This window comes from Myotis yumanensis, unplaced genomic scaffold, assembly GCF_028538775.1.
Source record: "Myotis yumanensis isolate MYYU_CA2020_CCGP unplaced genomic scaffold, mMyoYum1.0.hap1 SCAF_12, whole genome shotgun sequence".
Taxonomy (NCBI): domain Eukaryota; kingdom Metazoa; phylum Chordata; class Mammalia; order Chiroptera; family Vespertilionidae; genus Myotis; species Myotis yumanensis.
In genome coordinates, this window is record NW_027223763.1 from 8,692,404 (window position 1) to 8,710,617 (window position 18,214).

Genomic DNA, 18,214 nt, shown 5'->3' on the forward strand with positions numbered 1-18,214 from the left:
GGGTGAAATTCGAACTCCAGAATATGGCCCTTTATGATCCAGTCTGCCTCCCTCTCCTGGCACATCTCTTGCTGCTTTCCTACCGGCTTACACTTCACACCAGCAGCTTCGCCTCCATCTGCAGGAGCCCCGGACATTTCTGGTTCAGTATCCCAAATGGGCAGATCTACAGCCAGTTCAGGAATGGAGATTATTTTTCCAGCCAAGAGTTTTTTGGCTGTAGGCTCAGTGTGTTGGGCCTTAGGAACATGGAGATGTGCAGGAAACAGTCGCTGTTCCTGGAAAAGGAGAGAGGAGCATACTGGGAGGCGGGAACAGAACGAATAGAGGCTGGAGGTGTGAACAAAAGTGGATGTGTTTGGGCAGGGACTAATCGTTTAGTCCAGCTGGAACATAGGGTGGGTGGTTGGGAGGGACAAAAGGTGAAACCAAAGAAGTAGACAGGAGGGACCAGATTAGGAGTGGCCTTCTGTCATAAACACACATTTGAGCTTCATATTTTGGGCAGTGGGGAATCAACTAAGACAGTGGCTCTCAATCTTGGCTGCACATTAGAATCACCTGGGAATCTTTTTAAAATCCTGATTTCTGGGCCTCATCCTCCGGAAATTCTGTTTCTTTGTTACTAATGTTGTGGCCTCGCCCCATAACAAAGAAACAGAATTTCCGGAGGATGAGGCCCAGAAATCAGGATTTTAAAAAGATTCCCAGGTGATTCTAATGTGCAGCCAAGGTTGAGAACCACTGAACTAAGATAATTAAGCCAAGGAATGATGGGAGAAGATCTGCACTGCACTGAGTCCCAGACTGAAGGTTGAGTGTTGGACCCAACCTCTTGTTGCTTCTCTGGTTCCGAGAATCTGGCCAAAGCTGTCCCTCACCCCAAACTACTGATATTGGACTTGGGGTCGGGGGACAGTTTGCTGAAAGGAATTCTTACAGGTGTCCAGTCTTTCATCCTTCATCCTTTAAAAGGATTGCCTGGAGGTCTCTGTTCTCGTTGGACCACTCACCAGGAGTGTCCACCCCATGACTTACTAATTTCAGGCAGGAAGGGAAGGAGCATCGTGGCCCAATGGGCCTTGCCCTGAGTGTGTGTGCATGATTTGTCAACAATCGAGTATTTTATGGAAGTTTATGGGACTTCATTAAAGACGCTGGAGCAGGAGCACTGTGGGACATCAGAAGAGACCTCAGCAATAAACCGCAGCTCCAAGCTTTGGAATGCAGTAAATGTTTAAGAGACTTCCTTCCTTTCATTACTGAATTTTACTTTACTTTCATACCAGTAAAGAGTTGTGTTTTAATGGTTGAAATTTCTTGATTCCGTTTTCCCCAGGTCTGTTTAAAAGCTACATTTTATCTTTGAGGATGTTTGGCTCGTGGTAGAGGAAGTGCTGCCAGCAAATTCAATTAACTGGCAGAGCTCACAGATATTGTACACGGATTTCTTTTTTTCTTCTTTTTCACAACTGCTACATAAACACAGCTGGGTTTAATATTTGTCGTAACAAAGATTCAACTTGAATCATTTTACTCTGGGTAATTAATGCGTGGAATCTCGGCTACTTTTTCGTTCGTTTGTAATCCTCTGCATTTCTTTACTCTGGCTATCCAGATAATGAAGTGTGCTCCTCTAGGTCTTTGCCCTGCCTTAAAACTGCTTAATATTTGGCCGTTCCCACTAGAGAGCAGATGCTTTTCTTTGAAGAATTGAATTTCTGTCAGCTCTTTTATGCATCATGTGTTTGGAACTGTAAGTGGATCAAGTTGTTCATCACAGCAGGGACACTGTGAAACACATCTATTATACACACTTCCCACCCCCCTTCCTGTATTTTCTCCCCTGAGGAGGTGGAGATGCCCAAATCCCCTTGGGAGATATCTCACTCCATGTGGCTGCATCCATGTGATCCACCCTGAATCCGTCCTGGCCGTATCCCTAAGCGCGGAGATCTATATCCATTCAGCCCAGATTGCTGCTGAGACAAATCCTGCTTTTATCTGTGTAAACACCAGGCACTTCATTAACTCCCAAATACACACCCGAGTTCGGGTCACTAAATAAACCCACCAGGCTTAGCATAATGAGTGACATTTCAGTAATTGATGCCCTAGAAAATGTTCATTGTGAGCCCATCATTCGTTTTTTATGCTGAAATAATGGCTTGGGTAGTTTTGACTTTGGAGTTGAGCTAGCATGGAAGAATAGGCACCACCTATTAGGCTTCAACTGTGTGCCAGCCACTGTGCTTGGTGCATTGGAAATCTTGACTTTTTAAAAAATATATTTTTATTGATTTCAGAGAGGAAGGGAGACAGGGAGAGAGACAGAAACATCAGTGATCATTGAGAATCCTCCATTAGCTGCCTCCTGCATGCCCCACACTGGGTATCGAGCCTGCAACCTGGGTATATGCCCTGACTGGGAATCGAACCATGACCTCCTGGTTCATAGGTCAATATTCAACCACTGAGTCATGCTGTCTGGGCTTGACTTATTTTTTAAATCTTCACCCAAGGACATGCTTATTGATTTTAGAGAGGGGAGAAGGGAGAGAGAGAGAGAAACATTGAGTGGTTGCCTTCCTGTACCATCAATACCACAACGTAGATATGTGACCTGACTGAGAATTGAACCCCACAACCTTTCCTTGTATGGAACAACGCTCCAACCAAGCCACGCCGGCCTTGGCGAAAAGCTTAATATTTAATCTACATAACAATCCTTTAAAAAGCAGTGGTAGTTACTTTACCCCATCCAGTTAATAGCAGCTGACTCAGGATTTGAACTCGGGTCCATTGGAATCCAGTGTAAACCAACATATTATTTGTTGGGTATTGTACCTCATGCTCAGGGTTTGCTACACATTCATTCATTCAGTCATTGGTTAATTAGTCAATGCACTGATTTATTACATCTGCTTATTACATGCTGCCATTTCTCCATTTGATTCCCCCATTCCATGGCAATTCTCAGGCCAACTGGCTTTTATGAACAACTTGTATCTGTAAATCTGAACTGGAGGTGATTTGAGTCCTTTATTTAGTTTTGTTTTTTCCATCAGAACTCAATGCAAATACAATCCAACTTCCCCAAACAACCTACCATTTTCTTAGAGTTTTCATTTTGCATATTTCAATCCCTAGATTCAGCTTTGAACTGACAGCTAAAAAAAAAATCCAAATCCAAGTAGTTTATTTTGTCAACACAGCTTTGAAAAGCAAGTCTTGATGTTCCTGCTGTGATATGCTCAGCTTTTGGGCCTCAGATAGTGGTGCGGAGGGGAAAAGTGCATTTTGGTGCATTTTTAATAGATAACATTCAATTTGCAGGAGTCATTATGGGATATCACATGTCTGACTGAAATACCACTGATCTGTGGAATTAATTGTAGTTAAATGGGAAGGTGGCCTTTGCTCACAAAGAAAGCCATTAGTCTCTTGATAAACAGTTTTAGTTATGATTAACTTGAGTCTTCTTCCAAACACTTTTCATTAGAACCAGGCATGGTGTCCTAGTTCATTAGAAATAGAGCAGCCCCTTTATTTTTGATTTGCTGTCCATGCTGTTGTTGAAAGATCTGGTGTGTGTGTTTTTTAATTGGTAGAGGGTATGTTGTAAAGAAGAAAAAATCCATGTATAACTTTCCTTTTGCAAGTGCATCTCTGTTTTTTCAAAGGTAACTTACATTTTTATTTTGCGTATTGTGTTTGCAAGAGAATGGCTCTTGGTTTATTCATGTTGACAACTGAAAAGCCTTAGACCTAATTAAAAGAATTTCCACGAGCACCTTTACTGAACCATTTCATTACGCGGCACTGCACAGATTGCATTGTGAAACATGGTGATGGTGTAGATCTGACCTTTAAACTTAAACTGCCAGAAGTATGGGGAGAAAACCCTTCTTTGAAAATACTCCCAGATACATACATATATAGGCATACGTGCATGCACATATTTGGTTAGAAATAATCTTTTTATTGAATGACCACCTAGTAATTTAAATACACATTTACTTTGAGTCCTTCTTCCTATAGCTTGGGCAGATTTTCAGCTGCATTAAGAAAGTAGTGTGTGTGTGTGTGTGTGTGTGTGTGTGTGTGTGTGTGTGTGTGTTTTGAAGTTAAATTGTTTTATAGGGAAAACAAAGACAATTTCACTTCCTCTGGGCAAAAATAAAAAAGTGTATGGAGGAAGATAAGCTTTACAAATAGAAAAATGCAAGTCTTTGCTGCTGTGTGTCTCAGGATAAAATGCTGAGGTAGGGGTTACACGCGTGGGGGAGAGCTGCAGTGCTTGTGCCACACTCCTCCTGAGCTTTCTTTGGCAGATGGTGGAAATGGGTCTTTTTGTTTTTGTTTTGAAATTTATTTTATACTCCAAGAATATCGTCCTAAGAACTTGATAGTTTGTTCATAGCATGCTCAACACAGCCATTACAGCACCAAGTGAAGTAGCCTTCACATAATGAAAATTAATCCTTTTGTCTGACAAAAAAAAGCTGCTTAGTATTGTAATGCTTACTTCTAACTTTCTGACTTAATACTCAGCCCGTGAGATGTCAGGAGAGACAGAGGGAGCAGAGACCTGGGCCCCTGAGGTCAGAGCCAGCTCCAGCTCCGAGCGCCGCCTAACTAGCACAGTCCCCACTCCCCCATGGAGAACAGTAACTTTGAGGGGAAAATGGGATGCAGAAGAAGCAATTAAAGCCAACTGAGGTCAAGGTACAACCATGTTCTCAAGAAACAGAAAAGCAAGGAGTGAGAGGAAGCAATAATGGAGATATATTAAGTTGGGGGGAAATAAACCAGTATCGTGGACAAACCCAATTTGCTAACCTAAGAAATCTTGGCAACAGTGAGAAATAATGGAATAACACCGACTTCAGAGGAAGACAGGCTTGGGCTTGGCGTTGGCCTCTGCCCTTGCTGCACCAGCCACCGGCCACCAGCTACCGGCTGTGTGACGTGAGGCTGGGGCTCGCTTTCCTCATCTCTGTAATGGGGATAACTCCTGCCTAGCACAGTGGTGCTGAAATTTCCATCCAGTGTGGGTATGAGAACACCTGCGCGGCAGTTGGTACCTAGTGGGATGCTTCATAAATGCTAGTTCCTGTTCCTTTTTCCTGGTAAATTCCTGGTTTTCCCAGAAACTGTTACTGGGAAAGAGAATGAAGTGGGATTGCCTTTACATAGCAAGACTTTTTGCTTCTAATCAAGGCAAGAACTAATCGAGGCACAGGTAGATAACACCGTGTCTGTGCGAACACAGCAGAGGGAGCCAGTGTAGATGTGCCCCAAGGACAGGACAGCGCAGCAGTAAGTAGTCCCTCCGCCCCTGTCCACACCCAGACATCTTCCAGGAGACCCTGTAACAGAGCCCTGACGCCTGCTTTATTCAGGAAAGGAAGAATCCATTTGCCTTAGTCCTTGAGGGCCATTTTTTAAAGGCACAATGAAAGTGTGATTCTATTGCCCCCTCCCAGCTGCTGCTGGGTGTCTGAATTGTCCAACAAAAATCTTTAAACTCCAAATCTGACACTGAGCAAGTAATGCACCTCCTCAGGGGCCCCTGCACAGGCTGACTTGAGCCAGACATTTAGAAGAACTGTCCCTCTACTTGAGGTGCCGCGCTGAGGATGTTCATGGTCCCTGCCTCCCTAAGTGCTCGGTCTAATAGAAGAGAGAGACAGACATTGGATTGTTGCACATCGCTGTGTGTCCCTAAAGGAAATGTATAGTGAGAGTATAAAATGGGGCACCGCTATCTAGTCTGAGGGGGTCAGACTGAGGAAGTGATATTTGAGCTGAGATCTGAAGGATGTGTGGTACTTGGTCTAGGACCCTGCGTTGTCCAACATGCTAGCCACTATCCCCATGTGACTATTTAAATTGATTTAAATGAAGTAAAATTTAAAATTTCAATTCCTGAGTCACACTAGCCACATTTCAAGTGCTCAGTTGCAGCTGCCACGTTGGATCACACATATGCTAGATTATTTACGGAAAGTCCTGTTGGACGGTGCTGAATTCTAGGGAGTGATGGTAGTGAGAGCTCTCCAAGCAGAGGAACTAGCCTATGTGAAGGCCTTGGGGTGTGAGGGAGGCCAGTGCAACTAGGGCCCGGAGGGTGTGGCTAAAACCAGGGATGCAGGAACCTCGCATCTGAAAGAGGCTGGGGCCAAATCACTCAAAGCCTTGCAGGCCAGGCTGGGACTTTAGTGTTTGTCTTCAGAGCAATAGGGAAGCTGCTGAATGATCTTAAGGTGCCAGTGCTGATGGAAAGAGATGGATGGAGAGTCTTAGAGGAGGACAGATGAACAGTATGCCATCCTTACTCTCCCCTCCCTCCCCCTCAAGTCGCTACCAAGTGACAAATAATTCTGTATTTGTTGAGTGCCGATATGAATTGCCAGGGTTATTTTCATTCTAGTGGGGAGGAAGATATATAAACTTCTGGTTGGACAAAAGGCTAAATGATAGGACAGTGATGTAAACAACATGAGAGCCCCTTTTGAAGCAGAAATAAGCTAACTTGGGCTGGGCTGAGGGAACTTAACTGCATGTCAGGAGCTGGGCCCTGGTCCTGTGCAACTCTGTCCCAGCACAGCTTCAGCGTGAGGCCTGCAAAGGTGAGGCCTCCACCTAAGCCACAGGCCAGTGTGCCCTGGGAAGGAGCTCTTTGTTGTGACAGAGGACATCACAGAGAGTCAGAGGCTTTTTTTTTATTTTTATTTTTATTTTTTTATAGGAGGGTTTTGTTAGAGCGTAGGATAAAGAACATCCCAGGCCGAGGGATGATTTCTTGGCCTCTGAAATTGAAGAGAAGACAATGTGGGAAACAGAGCTTGAGCCAGGCCCATAGAAGGCCTTGACCATTATGCTAAGGAATGTGCACTCTAAGAGTCTCATGCTCTACCGACTGAGCTAGCCGGGCGCGGTGGAATGTGCACTTTATGTTAGCAGCATGGAACCACTGCAGATTTTAGGGGGAGTGATAAGATTCAACCTGCTGTTTCAGGAAGACAGTTCAATGCAAAGGATGGATTGGACCAAAAAGGAAATAGAGGAAGGGCCACCAGTTGTGAAAGGCTGTTGCAGTCCAGGTAAAAGATGAAGCCTGAACTGATACCAAAAAGCTAGGTCGTCTGCCACATCCATTATCCATTTTACACCCAATATATTTCTGTCCTCGCAGTGCATGTTGGTTGCAGATGCCTCATTTCACAGCAGAGGAAGCTGAAGCTCAGAAAGGCTAAGAGAGGGAAGCCAGGTTTCTAACCTTGGACTTCGGCTTATGTGATGCAAGCTCTACTCCTGCATGTGGAATGCAGGGGGATAGAGAAGCAGGTGAAGCCAGGAGACCTGAGAGGTAGAGCCTACCGTGACCAGGTAAAACAGGAGCCGGGTAGGGTAGGGAACGCTGCATTTGTTATTGGACATGTTGCGTTTGCAGTGTTGTATAAGACTGGCCTAGTTGTCCACGTTAACTCATTCAGCAACCACAGGTCCATTTGCCTTGCAATTTGGGTTTCACCTTAATGATGGCCTTCTGCAGAAGGGGACAGAATGAGTGTCAATTTCTCCCCCAACCCTACCCAACTAAGACCACTTTCTTCTAACGACCAAATGTGATCCTAGACCTGCCTCAAGGCAGAGGCTCAGCCACTGGAAATGCCTTGCAAGAGGTCAGAACACTCGCCATCTGTTCTTTCATTCAGAAGAAACTGCTGGGTGACCAGGCCCTGTGGACCTTCTGGGAACTCGGAGTCTGGCAGGAAAGATGGTAGACACTGCAACTCACCAAAGAATCACCTATGCAGTCCCAGGGGCCCAGGCAGTGTCATTAGCCAGGTCTCAGGGGTTAGGGAAGGCTTTGCAGATGAGGGGACATCTGGCTTCCGTCTTTCCCTTAACCCAAGGCAGTGTTTAATTTGACTATTAAAGAAAAATACCTCATTTAAATTCTTTATTATAAAAGTAACATATGCTTTTTTATAAAGGATAATCAAAACAATCAAAAGTTCATAAAATAGAAAGCATCTCTGCATGGTTAATGCTTGATACATGGCATTTTAGATTTATACTACAGATATGTACATATATAATTCTTAAATGCTTCATGCTGTACATATTGCTCTGCAGTTCGCGTGTTTTCCTCCCATTTGGCAATATTTTGTGGCCATCCTTTCATGTCAGTTTACAGACTACATCCACATTCTGTTAGCTATACTGTGCTTCATAGTGAGGAAGTGGTATAACATACTTCATTGGCCCCATTGATGGACGCTTGGCTGGTCTTTCAGAGGGTGAAGAGATGTTCTCAAGCAGGACAGGAAGGGACAGGGACAGCTCCCTCTGAGTTGTCGGCGTGTGTGTTGACTGGACAGTCATATGTGCTTCTAATAGAAATTCAGTATCAGTCAAGTACAACTTGCCATGGGGCTGCGAGAGGGAAGCCAGGCCAACTGAGGAAAGCCTCAGGCTGCTCTGGGGAATTGGGATGGTTTTCTGAAGGTCCTGGTGGACAAGGTTGGGGGCATTGAAGGATCTGAAGGAGGGGTTGAGTTGATCAGATTCATGTTTTCCCAAAATGACTAGGACAGCTCTGGGTGGATGGCATTGAGGGGAAACTGAAGGCAGAGAGCCCATCTAGGAAACTACTGCTCCATCAGTCTGGGACAGAGAGACTGATGGTCCTGAAGGGCCTAGGGCCAAGGCCATGGGCTCTGAGAGGAGAGAGCAGGTTCAGGACATAGTTAGGGTGGTGTTGATAAGACATGAGAATGGTGGAAATGAAAAGAGAAGTAGGGGATCCAGCATCAGAATCTGTCCTGGGAGGCTGGCTGGAGGATGCTGTAGTAACTACAATGGGAGACACTGATGAATTCAACTCTGTACTCCCTTCCCTTTGTTTTCTGCCTGCTCCTATGATGCCTAATTACAGGAGGAAGCCATCCTCATCCGCATTTCCGCCACCTCCAACTTACTCCCAAAGCACCCGATGTCAGGGATCTGATCAGACCCTCCAGGAGTACTCAGCAAGCTCAGCTGTAGATGTCTGACTGGGTTATTTGAGCCTTAGATTTCTTCCCTCGGTTTTATTTAAAGGACAAAATGCTACCACCAGTTATCAGAAGTGTATACACTTGAAGTTCCCAAGTTTGAAGTGCTGACAAAAGCTTCCGCATGTTGCAGGGTGAGGAGAGGTCTTCAGAAGTCTTGGCCTAAGTGGTCACAGGGGCACCAAGAGCCCAGGACCACTTGGCTGGTTTCAGACCAGCTGGGCAGGTGGGAAGGCACACACTCGTGTTTGCTCAGTTACCATCAGCGACTACCTCTTTGTGTAAAATGGTAATGAGGCCATTAGGAGAGGCTCACCTGAAGAGCAGCTTGTGAATCCTAGGTAATTAAACACCTCCTGAATGAACTGGAAAGGCCAGGGAAGGTTAAGTGAGGAATAATCTGCGGCACAGGTGGCCCAAGGCCTTTGAGGAGCTGGAAGAAGAGTGACAGTGGCTTGCACCGTTTCAAAGGATGGAAATGTCTGGGAGGGACAGGATTTTTATTACTTGGAGGGTGGGGAGTGGGGAGTATTTTTAACGTCTTAATAAAGCATGTATGCATTGCTGTTGGGAATGCAGACTGGTGCAGCCACCATGAAAAACAGTATGGAGTTTCCTAAAAAGTTAAAAATGGAAATGCCATTTGACCCGGTGATCCCACTTCTGGCAACATATCCTAAAAATCCCAAAACACCAATCAGAAAGAAGATATGCACCCTTATGTTCATAGCAGCATTATTTACAATAACTGAGATCTGGAAACAGCCCAAGTACCTATCAGTAGATGAGTGGATAAAAAAACAGTGGTATATTTACACTTTGGAATACTATGCGGCTGTAAAAAAAAAAAAAAAAAAAAAAGAAGGAACTCTTACCCTTTGCAACAGCATGGATGGACCTGGAGATTATTATGCTAAGCGAAATAAGCAAGTCGGAGAAAGACAAATGCCATATGATCTCACTTACATGTGGAATCTAATGAACAAAATAAACTGATGAACAAAGTAGGACCAGAGGCATGGATGCATGGAACAGACTTACAGATCTCAGAGGGGTGGGGATTGTGGGGGACTGGAAGAGATTAACCAAAGAACATATATTCATATATGCATAGACCATGAACATAGACAACAGTGTGGTGAAGGCCTGAAGGTGGGGGAAGGACCTGGGTAAAGAAGGGCTAAGAGGGGAGGAGCGGGGAATGGGAGACATCTGTTATAGTGTCAACAATTTTTTTAAAAAGCATGTGTCTTTTTCACATTGCTATTTCGGGTTGAAAGTCCATGGCAGTCTGCCTGGGTGCCAAATGGCCTGCGTTGCTTCTCATGGAGCACCCACCGCTATGATTCAGGGGCTCATAGGTCCCAGAATAGGGAAGGTCACATAAACCAGGTATTTACACTCAGATGTTGAGGCAAAGTCCAAACTGCTTCCAGGGGAAAATTGTTTCCCTTGGCCTGCCTCCAAACAGAGATGGGGTGACCACCCTCTCAGTGCATGTTCCCGTCCTTCTGACTTACCAGGGGAGAATGTCAGTCCTAACTACACTCTGTTGACTGTCCAAGCGTATGGTACGCCCCCACAACAACAACACAGGATTCTTTCCCCTGTACTCAGTAAACACTTATTGATGGCCTACTATGTGCTAAGCACTGTGTTCCATGTGTCCTTTTGGCTTATACATGAATATTTATGGCAGCATTATTTATAATAGCCAAAAACTAGAAATAATCAAGATGCCTAGCAACTGATGTATAAATAAATAAAATGCTGTATATCCATACAATGGAATATTATTCACCTATGAAAAAGAATAAAGTATTGATAAGTGCCATAACATGGATGAACCTTATTCATAATGAGCATTATGCTTAGTGAAAGAAGTCACTCACAAAAGATTACATACATAACTGTATGATTGCGTTTATATGAACTGTCCAGAATAAGCAAATCCATAGAGACAGAAAGTGGATCAGTGGTTACCTAGGGCTAGGGTGGGGAAGGAGGATTGGTGGGGAATAAGAAGTGACTACCAATGAGTCTTCTTTTGGGGGTGAAGAACATGTTCTGGAATTAGATAATAGTGATCATTGTACGACCTTGTCACTAAAAAAACCCACAGAACTGTACACTTTAAATGAATGAATTGTATGGTATGTAAGATATATCTTTTCTTTTTGACAGCAGTTCTCATGTGTCAGTACTTTTAATGTTGTATACATAAAATTATACTAAAAAAAAACCCTTAAACAAAATGTAGCCCCTCCATTTCCATGGTCAGCACACTGCATTGCAGTAAACCAAGTTTATATCCCACCATCAAGTGTGATTCCTCCATTAATGCACTTTGTGATGGGTCATTAAGAGTATCTTCAGCCCAGTTACGGTGGCTCAGTGATTGAGCATGAAACTATGAACCAGGAGGTCACAGTTCGATTCCTGGTCAGGACACGTGCCCAGGTTTTGGGCTCAATCCCCAGTGGGGTGTGTGCAGGAGGCAGCTGATCAATGATTCTCTCTCATCATTGATGTTTCTCTCTCTCTCTCCCTCTCCCTTCCTCTCTGAAATCAGTACAAATATATTTTTGAAAGTAGTATTTTCCAATCCAGTAGTCTCATTATTACCCCTCAAATTATCCAGTGAAAGGTGTGAGCGTGGAAGAAGTGGAAGACACTGGACTTGTTGCACTGCCTTGAATTCCATTTGCAATTTTAGTGGAGCAAACAGACCCCGGGTGTTTCTCAGTGTGGAAAATTTCATTTTATCTTGGTTGAGCTGGAAATTTTTTTCTGATAATTCAAGAAGATGACTAGGCAAAAGCTCATTTTTCACACAAGGAGAACCTTTTCGAAGAAGATCATGACTTTCAAAAGGTCCATTTGCTGAAAGTTCAGTAACTGGAATACTGTCCTTCAGCTGAGATGCAGGTCCTCTGGTATTCATCTTCAGCTCGCTCCTCGAACAGCCCCTCAGCTCTGTTACTATAAAATATATTTTGCCCTAGCCGGTTTGGCTCAGTGGATAGAGCGTCAGCCTGTGGACTGAAGGGTCCCGAGTTCGATTCCGGTCAACGGCATGTACCTTGGTTGCGGGCACATCCTCAGTGGGAGGTGTGCAGGAGGCAACTGATCGATGTTTCTCTCTCATCAATGTTTCTAACTCTCTATCCCTCTCCCTTCCTCTCTGTAAAAAAATCAATAAAATGTATTTTTTTAAAAAAAGATATATTTTTTTAAAAAAACTTAGTAACAAGAAGTAATATTCATGGAACATTTCTAAAGGTATATATAGTCCATCCCAGATCAGTTACTCTTAATGGTTTTTGTTTTAGTTTTGTTTATGTAGGATTCTGAGGAAAGCTATGGAACCTATGCCTCCTAAAATGATCACTCCTTCATATTAAAAATTTGTAGATGATTCATGGACCACCTGAATCTAATTTTTTATTTTAGTCTTAATTTTATCCTTAGATAATGTCAAGCCATTAGATAGTCCTTTATCTAAGCCCCTGGTTCCTGAAATGTGCCTGTGAAATGTCACCCACATGCTTAAAAACAGTCATTAGCTTTATATTTCTGTCAAGATAAAGGAAGAAATTCCTTAGTGTTCTCACAGGCTCCTCTGACCCCTGCTCTCACCTCATTCTAAGCCATACTCCCCCTCATTCTCTCCACTGAAGCCACAGCCCTTTTTGTTCTCTGGACTCCTCACCACAGGGTCTTTGCAAATGCTATTCCCCATGTTTGGTACACTGTTCCTCCCTCCCTTGGCCTAGACGACTTCTTCAGCTGATCCTTCAGGTTTCAGTCCAAGGCTGTTTCCCTCCAGGAAGCTTTACTTGACCTCCCTGGTGAGCGGTCAGAGGCTCATCACAGTAGCAATGTCACAGTATTGGTGTTTCCCTCACGAGAGTGTAACCTTAATGAGGGCAGAGCTTATGTCTAGTTTTGTTCACCATTGTATCCTCAACACCTAACACAGTCCCAGGCACTGAGGAAATAATGAATATTTGTTGAGTAAATGAATGACTCGAGGTTACCACATTGCACAATTCTAGGGACACCTTTCACATGGAACACGGTGTGAATGATGTGCCCAGCAATTGTGCAATCCTGAGATGAATGAAGGGCATATTAGAAACAAACCCAGAAGCTTGATGCTGTCTGATACTGAAGGCAACAGCCATCACGTCATAGTCATTCGTACATTGGGAACTCATGGGAAGAATCTCTTTTAGTTCTCACTTTCAAGAAAATCTGTGTTCAGCTGGGTAACTGGTTTGTTTGTAATACAAAGATGGACCCAAGAATCTCACTACTTCTTATGTATCCCTTTTTGCTTTGACCAGTAGGAGGCTCTTAAGTCAAAAGTTCATTTCTAGCCACTATGTAAGACCTTATGGCTTATCTTTACATATTAAATCTGTTCCTGGCTACTTTTCCCATTGCCATGGCTTTCTTATCTATTTTATTTTAGCATGTGAGTGCTTATCTATAAGCTTCTACTATTCCTTTAGAGCAGCGGTCGACAACCTTTCAGACCTCATGGACCACTAGTGGTCTGCGAACCACCAGTTGACGACCGCTGCTTTAGAGTATAAGGTGTGAGCTATATAATAACATATATTTGTTTATTATACACTAGTGACCTGGTGCACGGATTCATGCACATTGAAAGGAAATTAATTAGCAGGTGGCCGGCAGGGACCGGGTGAGATGGGCTGGATATGCTCTGGAGCCAACCCTCTGCGTTCCCTCCCCGGCATCTGCAGAGTGAGCGGGGTCCCTCGGCCTGACCTGTGGGGATAGGGCAGAAACTGGCTTTCCAACATCCCCCAAGGGTCCTGGAGTGCGAGAGGGCATTCTGCAAAGTTGCTGTGGTAAAGGGTGGGGAACGCAAATGCAAGTGTGCAGTAAACCAGATTTGGGGCTGACAGTGCCCCAGCAACAATATAACCCACGGCCGAAGGTGGAATCACCCAGCCCGTGAGGAATCGGGCCCCCTCCTCTCTGGTTTTGGGGTGCATCACCTGAGAACCGCTGCTACCAAGTAACTGCAGCTCAGCACCTCCTGCGTTGAGCATCTGCCCCCTGGTGATCAGTGTGCGCCATAGCGACCAAACACAGCATTATTAGCCTTTTATATATATAGGTAGATAATATATTAAGTATTGTAAATCACTTATTCTGATATTTGTAAGTAATGTGAAGAGGGAATGGAATTGGAACTGAAAATTTTTGTGTAATTTTGGGTCAGGTGACAGGCTTCCATTCATATTCCCACTTGGCCACTTCTTAGGTTTGTTCCCAGGCATGTGATCTAACGTCTCTGAGACTGTTTCACCCTTATAAAATGGGAACACTAATTTCTTCCTTGCAGGATTGCTGAAATAATTAAATTAGAAATTTAATGTGAAGCACTTACTTGGCTCATTGTAACTGCTTAGAAAGTGGTTTGTTTGTGTTTTCATTAGATATGCTCTAATAAAAGCAACATTCATTTAAATGTCCAAAACCTGCCCCAACACTGAGTGTATTTTTGCTCTCCCAGCAGCCAAGGGAACAAGTCGATTCTGGCCAGGGATTTTCTAGAGCTCTTAGCTAGCCATCCTCCTCCAGCCCTGCCCTCAACTTGTCTCCTTTCTCTCGGTCACCAGATCTCTTCACTGAAGAGCCGGCTAAAGAAGGTCTCCACCACCACTGGCGATGGTGTGGCCAGAGCTTTCCTCAAGGCCCAGGCCGCTTTCTTCGGCAGCTACCGGAACGCTCTGAAAATTGAGCCAGTGAGTAACTTGTTGGCATGTTATAAACCCATGTTTGGTCAGGGCTAAGAAACATACCTCAGGGACCACGAGAAACCTGCAATTTGCCTGGTTGTTGAATTCACCGAGAAGAGGTTGTGCATCTGTATGGGGGTCGGGGGGACGGCGGCAGGGAGCATCCCTACCTCTCAGCACAAGGAAGCCTCATGGCCATGAGTGAGGCACACTAACTGCTCCTGTGAATGCACAGATCCCTCTGTTAACTACAGTGCCCAGCTCTCACTGAGGATTCTCAGTAAGACTGAGGTAGCAATAATCATCTCCGTTTTACCAGTACAGAAACTGAGGCTCAGAGAGGAGATGTGACTTGCTAAGCAGTGGAGGAGCCAGTTGGTCCCAAAGCCATGATTCCCTACTGCCTCACTGCCCTGGTCCTCTATAGGAACCTCATCCCCACCCTTGAGAAAGTAAAGCATCCTGGGGGCTTCACTTCTTAGAGGCTCCCAAGGTGGTCTTGGTGAGATGCCTATAAAGTATGCTGAGGACTGGGAAGTAGTGTTATCCACCTTCATGGCCCTTCAACCTTTCTAAGCCCCCATGGCCCCATTCCTATCCCCTGCCTGCCTGCCTGTGATACCCTAACAATAACAACTAGTTATTGTTAAGGTATGAAGACAACAGGTGAACCGTAAAACCAATGAAAGTACCAACTCTCCCAACTTCAATAAAAAGTTTGCATCTGATACTCTCTATTCAGCCTACTCTTGGCCAAGGAGAATGGAGAAATTGGCCCAGGGGCCTGGGTCACTCCATGGAGCAGAGAACTTTGGAGGGGAACCTGGCTGAGAGCCCTTTTCTCTCAGGAGCGATGGTAGCCCAGCCAGCCTAGTTGGAGTGGGTCACACTGCCTGTAGGGTAAGGATGTTTTCTTATCACTAGGACTCCATCATGTGTCTAAGTGAGACACAGAGTAATAGCAGACTCCGTGCTTTTTCTTCAGCCAGGTCACACTCTCTGTGACGTGGCCAGGGTGGTGGTGCGCAGGGAGCAGCAGCCAAATGCCACTACCCTCCTTGCTCCTCATCTTCCATCAACACTTAGGCCTGACTCTCTATGCTGCCTGTGCTTCAGGTACGGTCATGGTCACATAACAGAAGGGGGTATGCACTCTCTGCTTCCTAAGAAATTCTTTCCTAGGTCCTCTAAGGCCCTTCGGTTTAAAGCAAGTTCATCATGTCTTGCTTGTCTCTGAGGGAGGTGGCTCTGATTCTTGGTCCTGACCTTGGGCCCGGCCAAACCAGCCAGGTATGGTGTTGTTTTGAGAGCTGGTATAATTCAAGGAAAATACTGTCGTCTTCCCATCTCTAAAATGAGGATGAGGCAACTGGCTCAGTCCTTTCCTTGGGAAGCTGAGAACTGACAGACATGAGTAGTCCACTCTTACAGTGATCCTCTCGTTGCCATGAGTATGTCTAGAATCCAGAGGCGGTTGAGTCTTGGTATGTATTGCTGGGCATACCATTAGGCACAGATTGCTCCTCTGGAGAAGTTCATGGTTGTACTTGCAGTTGTCACATGGGGGTGACGTGGGGGATGTTGACCTGGACGAGCCTCCAGAGTGGCAGACTCCCAGTGCTGAGGGGATAGAGCAGCCTCCTCAGGCCACTTGTGTTTCTCTGATTATAAAAACACCAGCTCCGGGTAAGAAATGTTTAAAGTAACTGAGGACTTGAATGAGAAAACACCCACAATCCTATCATCTGGAGTTGAGATAACATGTTAGCATGTTTCTACCTAGGTCCCAGGATTTTTTGGGTCCTTTTTGTTTCATTTGGGTTTTGGTTTTGGGATTTTACTTTTAGGCAGTTGAGAAATTACCAGCAAAGCAATCTAGTCCCCAGTTGTTTGGGTTTGTATTTTAGTATGTTGTAAGCATTTATTCATAGCAAATGAAAATTCTTCTTAAAACATCATTTATAATGGCTGTGCATATCCTATCAAGTGACTCCAGTGGCTCCCAGTCTTGGCTGTGGATCAGAATACCTGTGGGCCTCTTAGAGGGCAGCCTGGGCCCCACTCGCAGAGACTTTTACCAAGTTCCTGCGATCTGAAATCAGTACCAAGGCCATCACATCAGCCCAGCGCTAGGGCTTTGGTTAGGCACCTTTCACAATTTGAAACCACACTGTGGTGAGCATCTTTGGATAAATCTTCATGCATGCTCTAAATTATTTCCTGAGGCACTATCCCTGACGTGGGTTGACTGGGTCAAAGGATGAAGTACACTGAAGGCCTTTGATATACAAGGTGATGGAGAAAGATGGTGGCCAGAGCAGGTGGTGGCAGATGGGAGCGCCTCTAAGGCAGATTGCCGGGCGGATCTGAGCAGCAGCCAGCAGTGGGAGAATAGGCCAAAGTGGAGAGCTTTGTAGGGTGTGGGGTGTGGCTTCCCACTGGGCCGGTGGGTGCAGTCCTGAGACTCGGGTCACTGCACAGTCCCAGGGGCTTGGTTTTTAAACATGAAACATGATGGACTCGACAGTGCTCACTGGTGCCTCTCTTCAGGGCCAGGGGAATGATTCCAAAGGACTCTCCTGAGGGTCAGGAAGTGAGCTCAAAGGGTGTCCAGCGACAGCCCCGTCTCCTACCTGCTCAGCAGCCTTCCCCAAGGCCAGAGCTCGGTTCATCTCTCAGTTGTTTCAGTAATTCCCCTCCACTGCCCTTTACTATCCATTTCACAGATTGGAGATAGAGGCTCAGATTGTGGGTGACTTCTGGTAAGTAGGAGAGCCAGGGGACAGACTTGGATCATCCTGACTCCAAAACTCAGGTTTCTTCCGCCACACCCTCTTACCTGTCTTTGTTCTGGTTTGCACATGTTCCACTTTTATAACTCTTTCTTTCTGTGCTCCCAGCACCGGGCATGGGTCATGGCATAGTGCAGGCATCAATGAGTATATTTGGGAACAGTGGATGGAAAGACATAAAGGCACAGGGAAGCTTCTGGGCTGGGGCTGGGGCTGGGTCTCGCTCAGCGTGAGTGCATTGCATCCTGCTCTCTCTGTAGGCTTTAGGTGGCTGCTGCCGGCAGAGGGGAGAGTGTCTGCAAATCGCAGGGCATGTGACCCATTTCTCAGTCACCCGGAGAATATCAGGTGCAAAGCCCAAGATATTTAACAATATCGGCCAAGCCAACTTGTTCATCTCCACTTAAATGACAGAACCACAAGCAGCCAGGCAGCCCCATTCGGAAAACCCCCCTTTATCCATGTCAAGCGCAGCCAGGCTGCAGCTCATTTATTTAGGCCTTTCTTGCTCTCTGACACGCCTCCTAGCAGTTGCCAGGCAACTCTGGGAGTAGCAGTGTGTGTTAGGGATTAACTA

At 45.2% G+C, this 18,214-nt stretch overlaps 1 protein-coding gene and 1 pseudogene across 5 annotated transcripts in view; one reads left to right on the forward strand and one right to left on the reverse strand.

Moving 5' to 3' along the window:
• The window catches only part of DENND1A (DENN domain containing 1A), a 461,262-nt gene that overhangs the window by 309,176 nt on the left and 133,872 nt on the right, over nt 1-18,214 (forward strand). For all 5 annotated transcript variants that reach the window (XM_070430715.1, XM_070430714.1, XM_070430712.1 and 2 more), the window contains one exon: nt 14,726-14,851. In XM_070430715.1, the coding sequence (XP_070286816.1) occupies nt 14,726-14,851 (126 nt within the window). The remainder of the gene's footprint in view (nt 1-14,725; nt 14,852-18,214) is intronic.
• Nucleotides 11,314-12,048, reverse strand: LOC139020887 (proteasome maturation protein pseudogene; annotated as a pseudogene).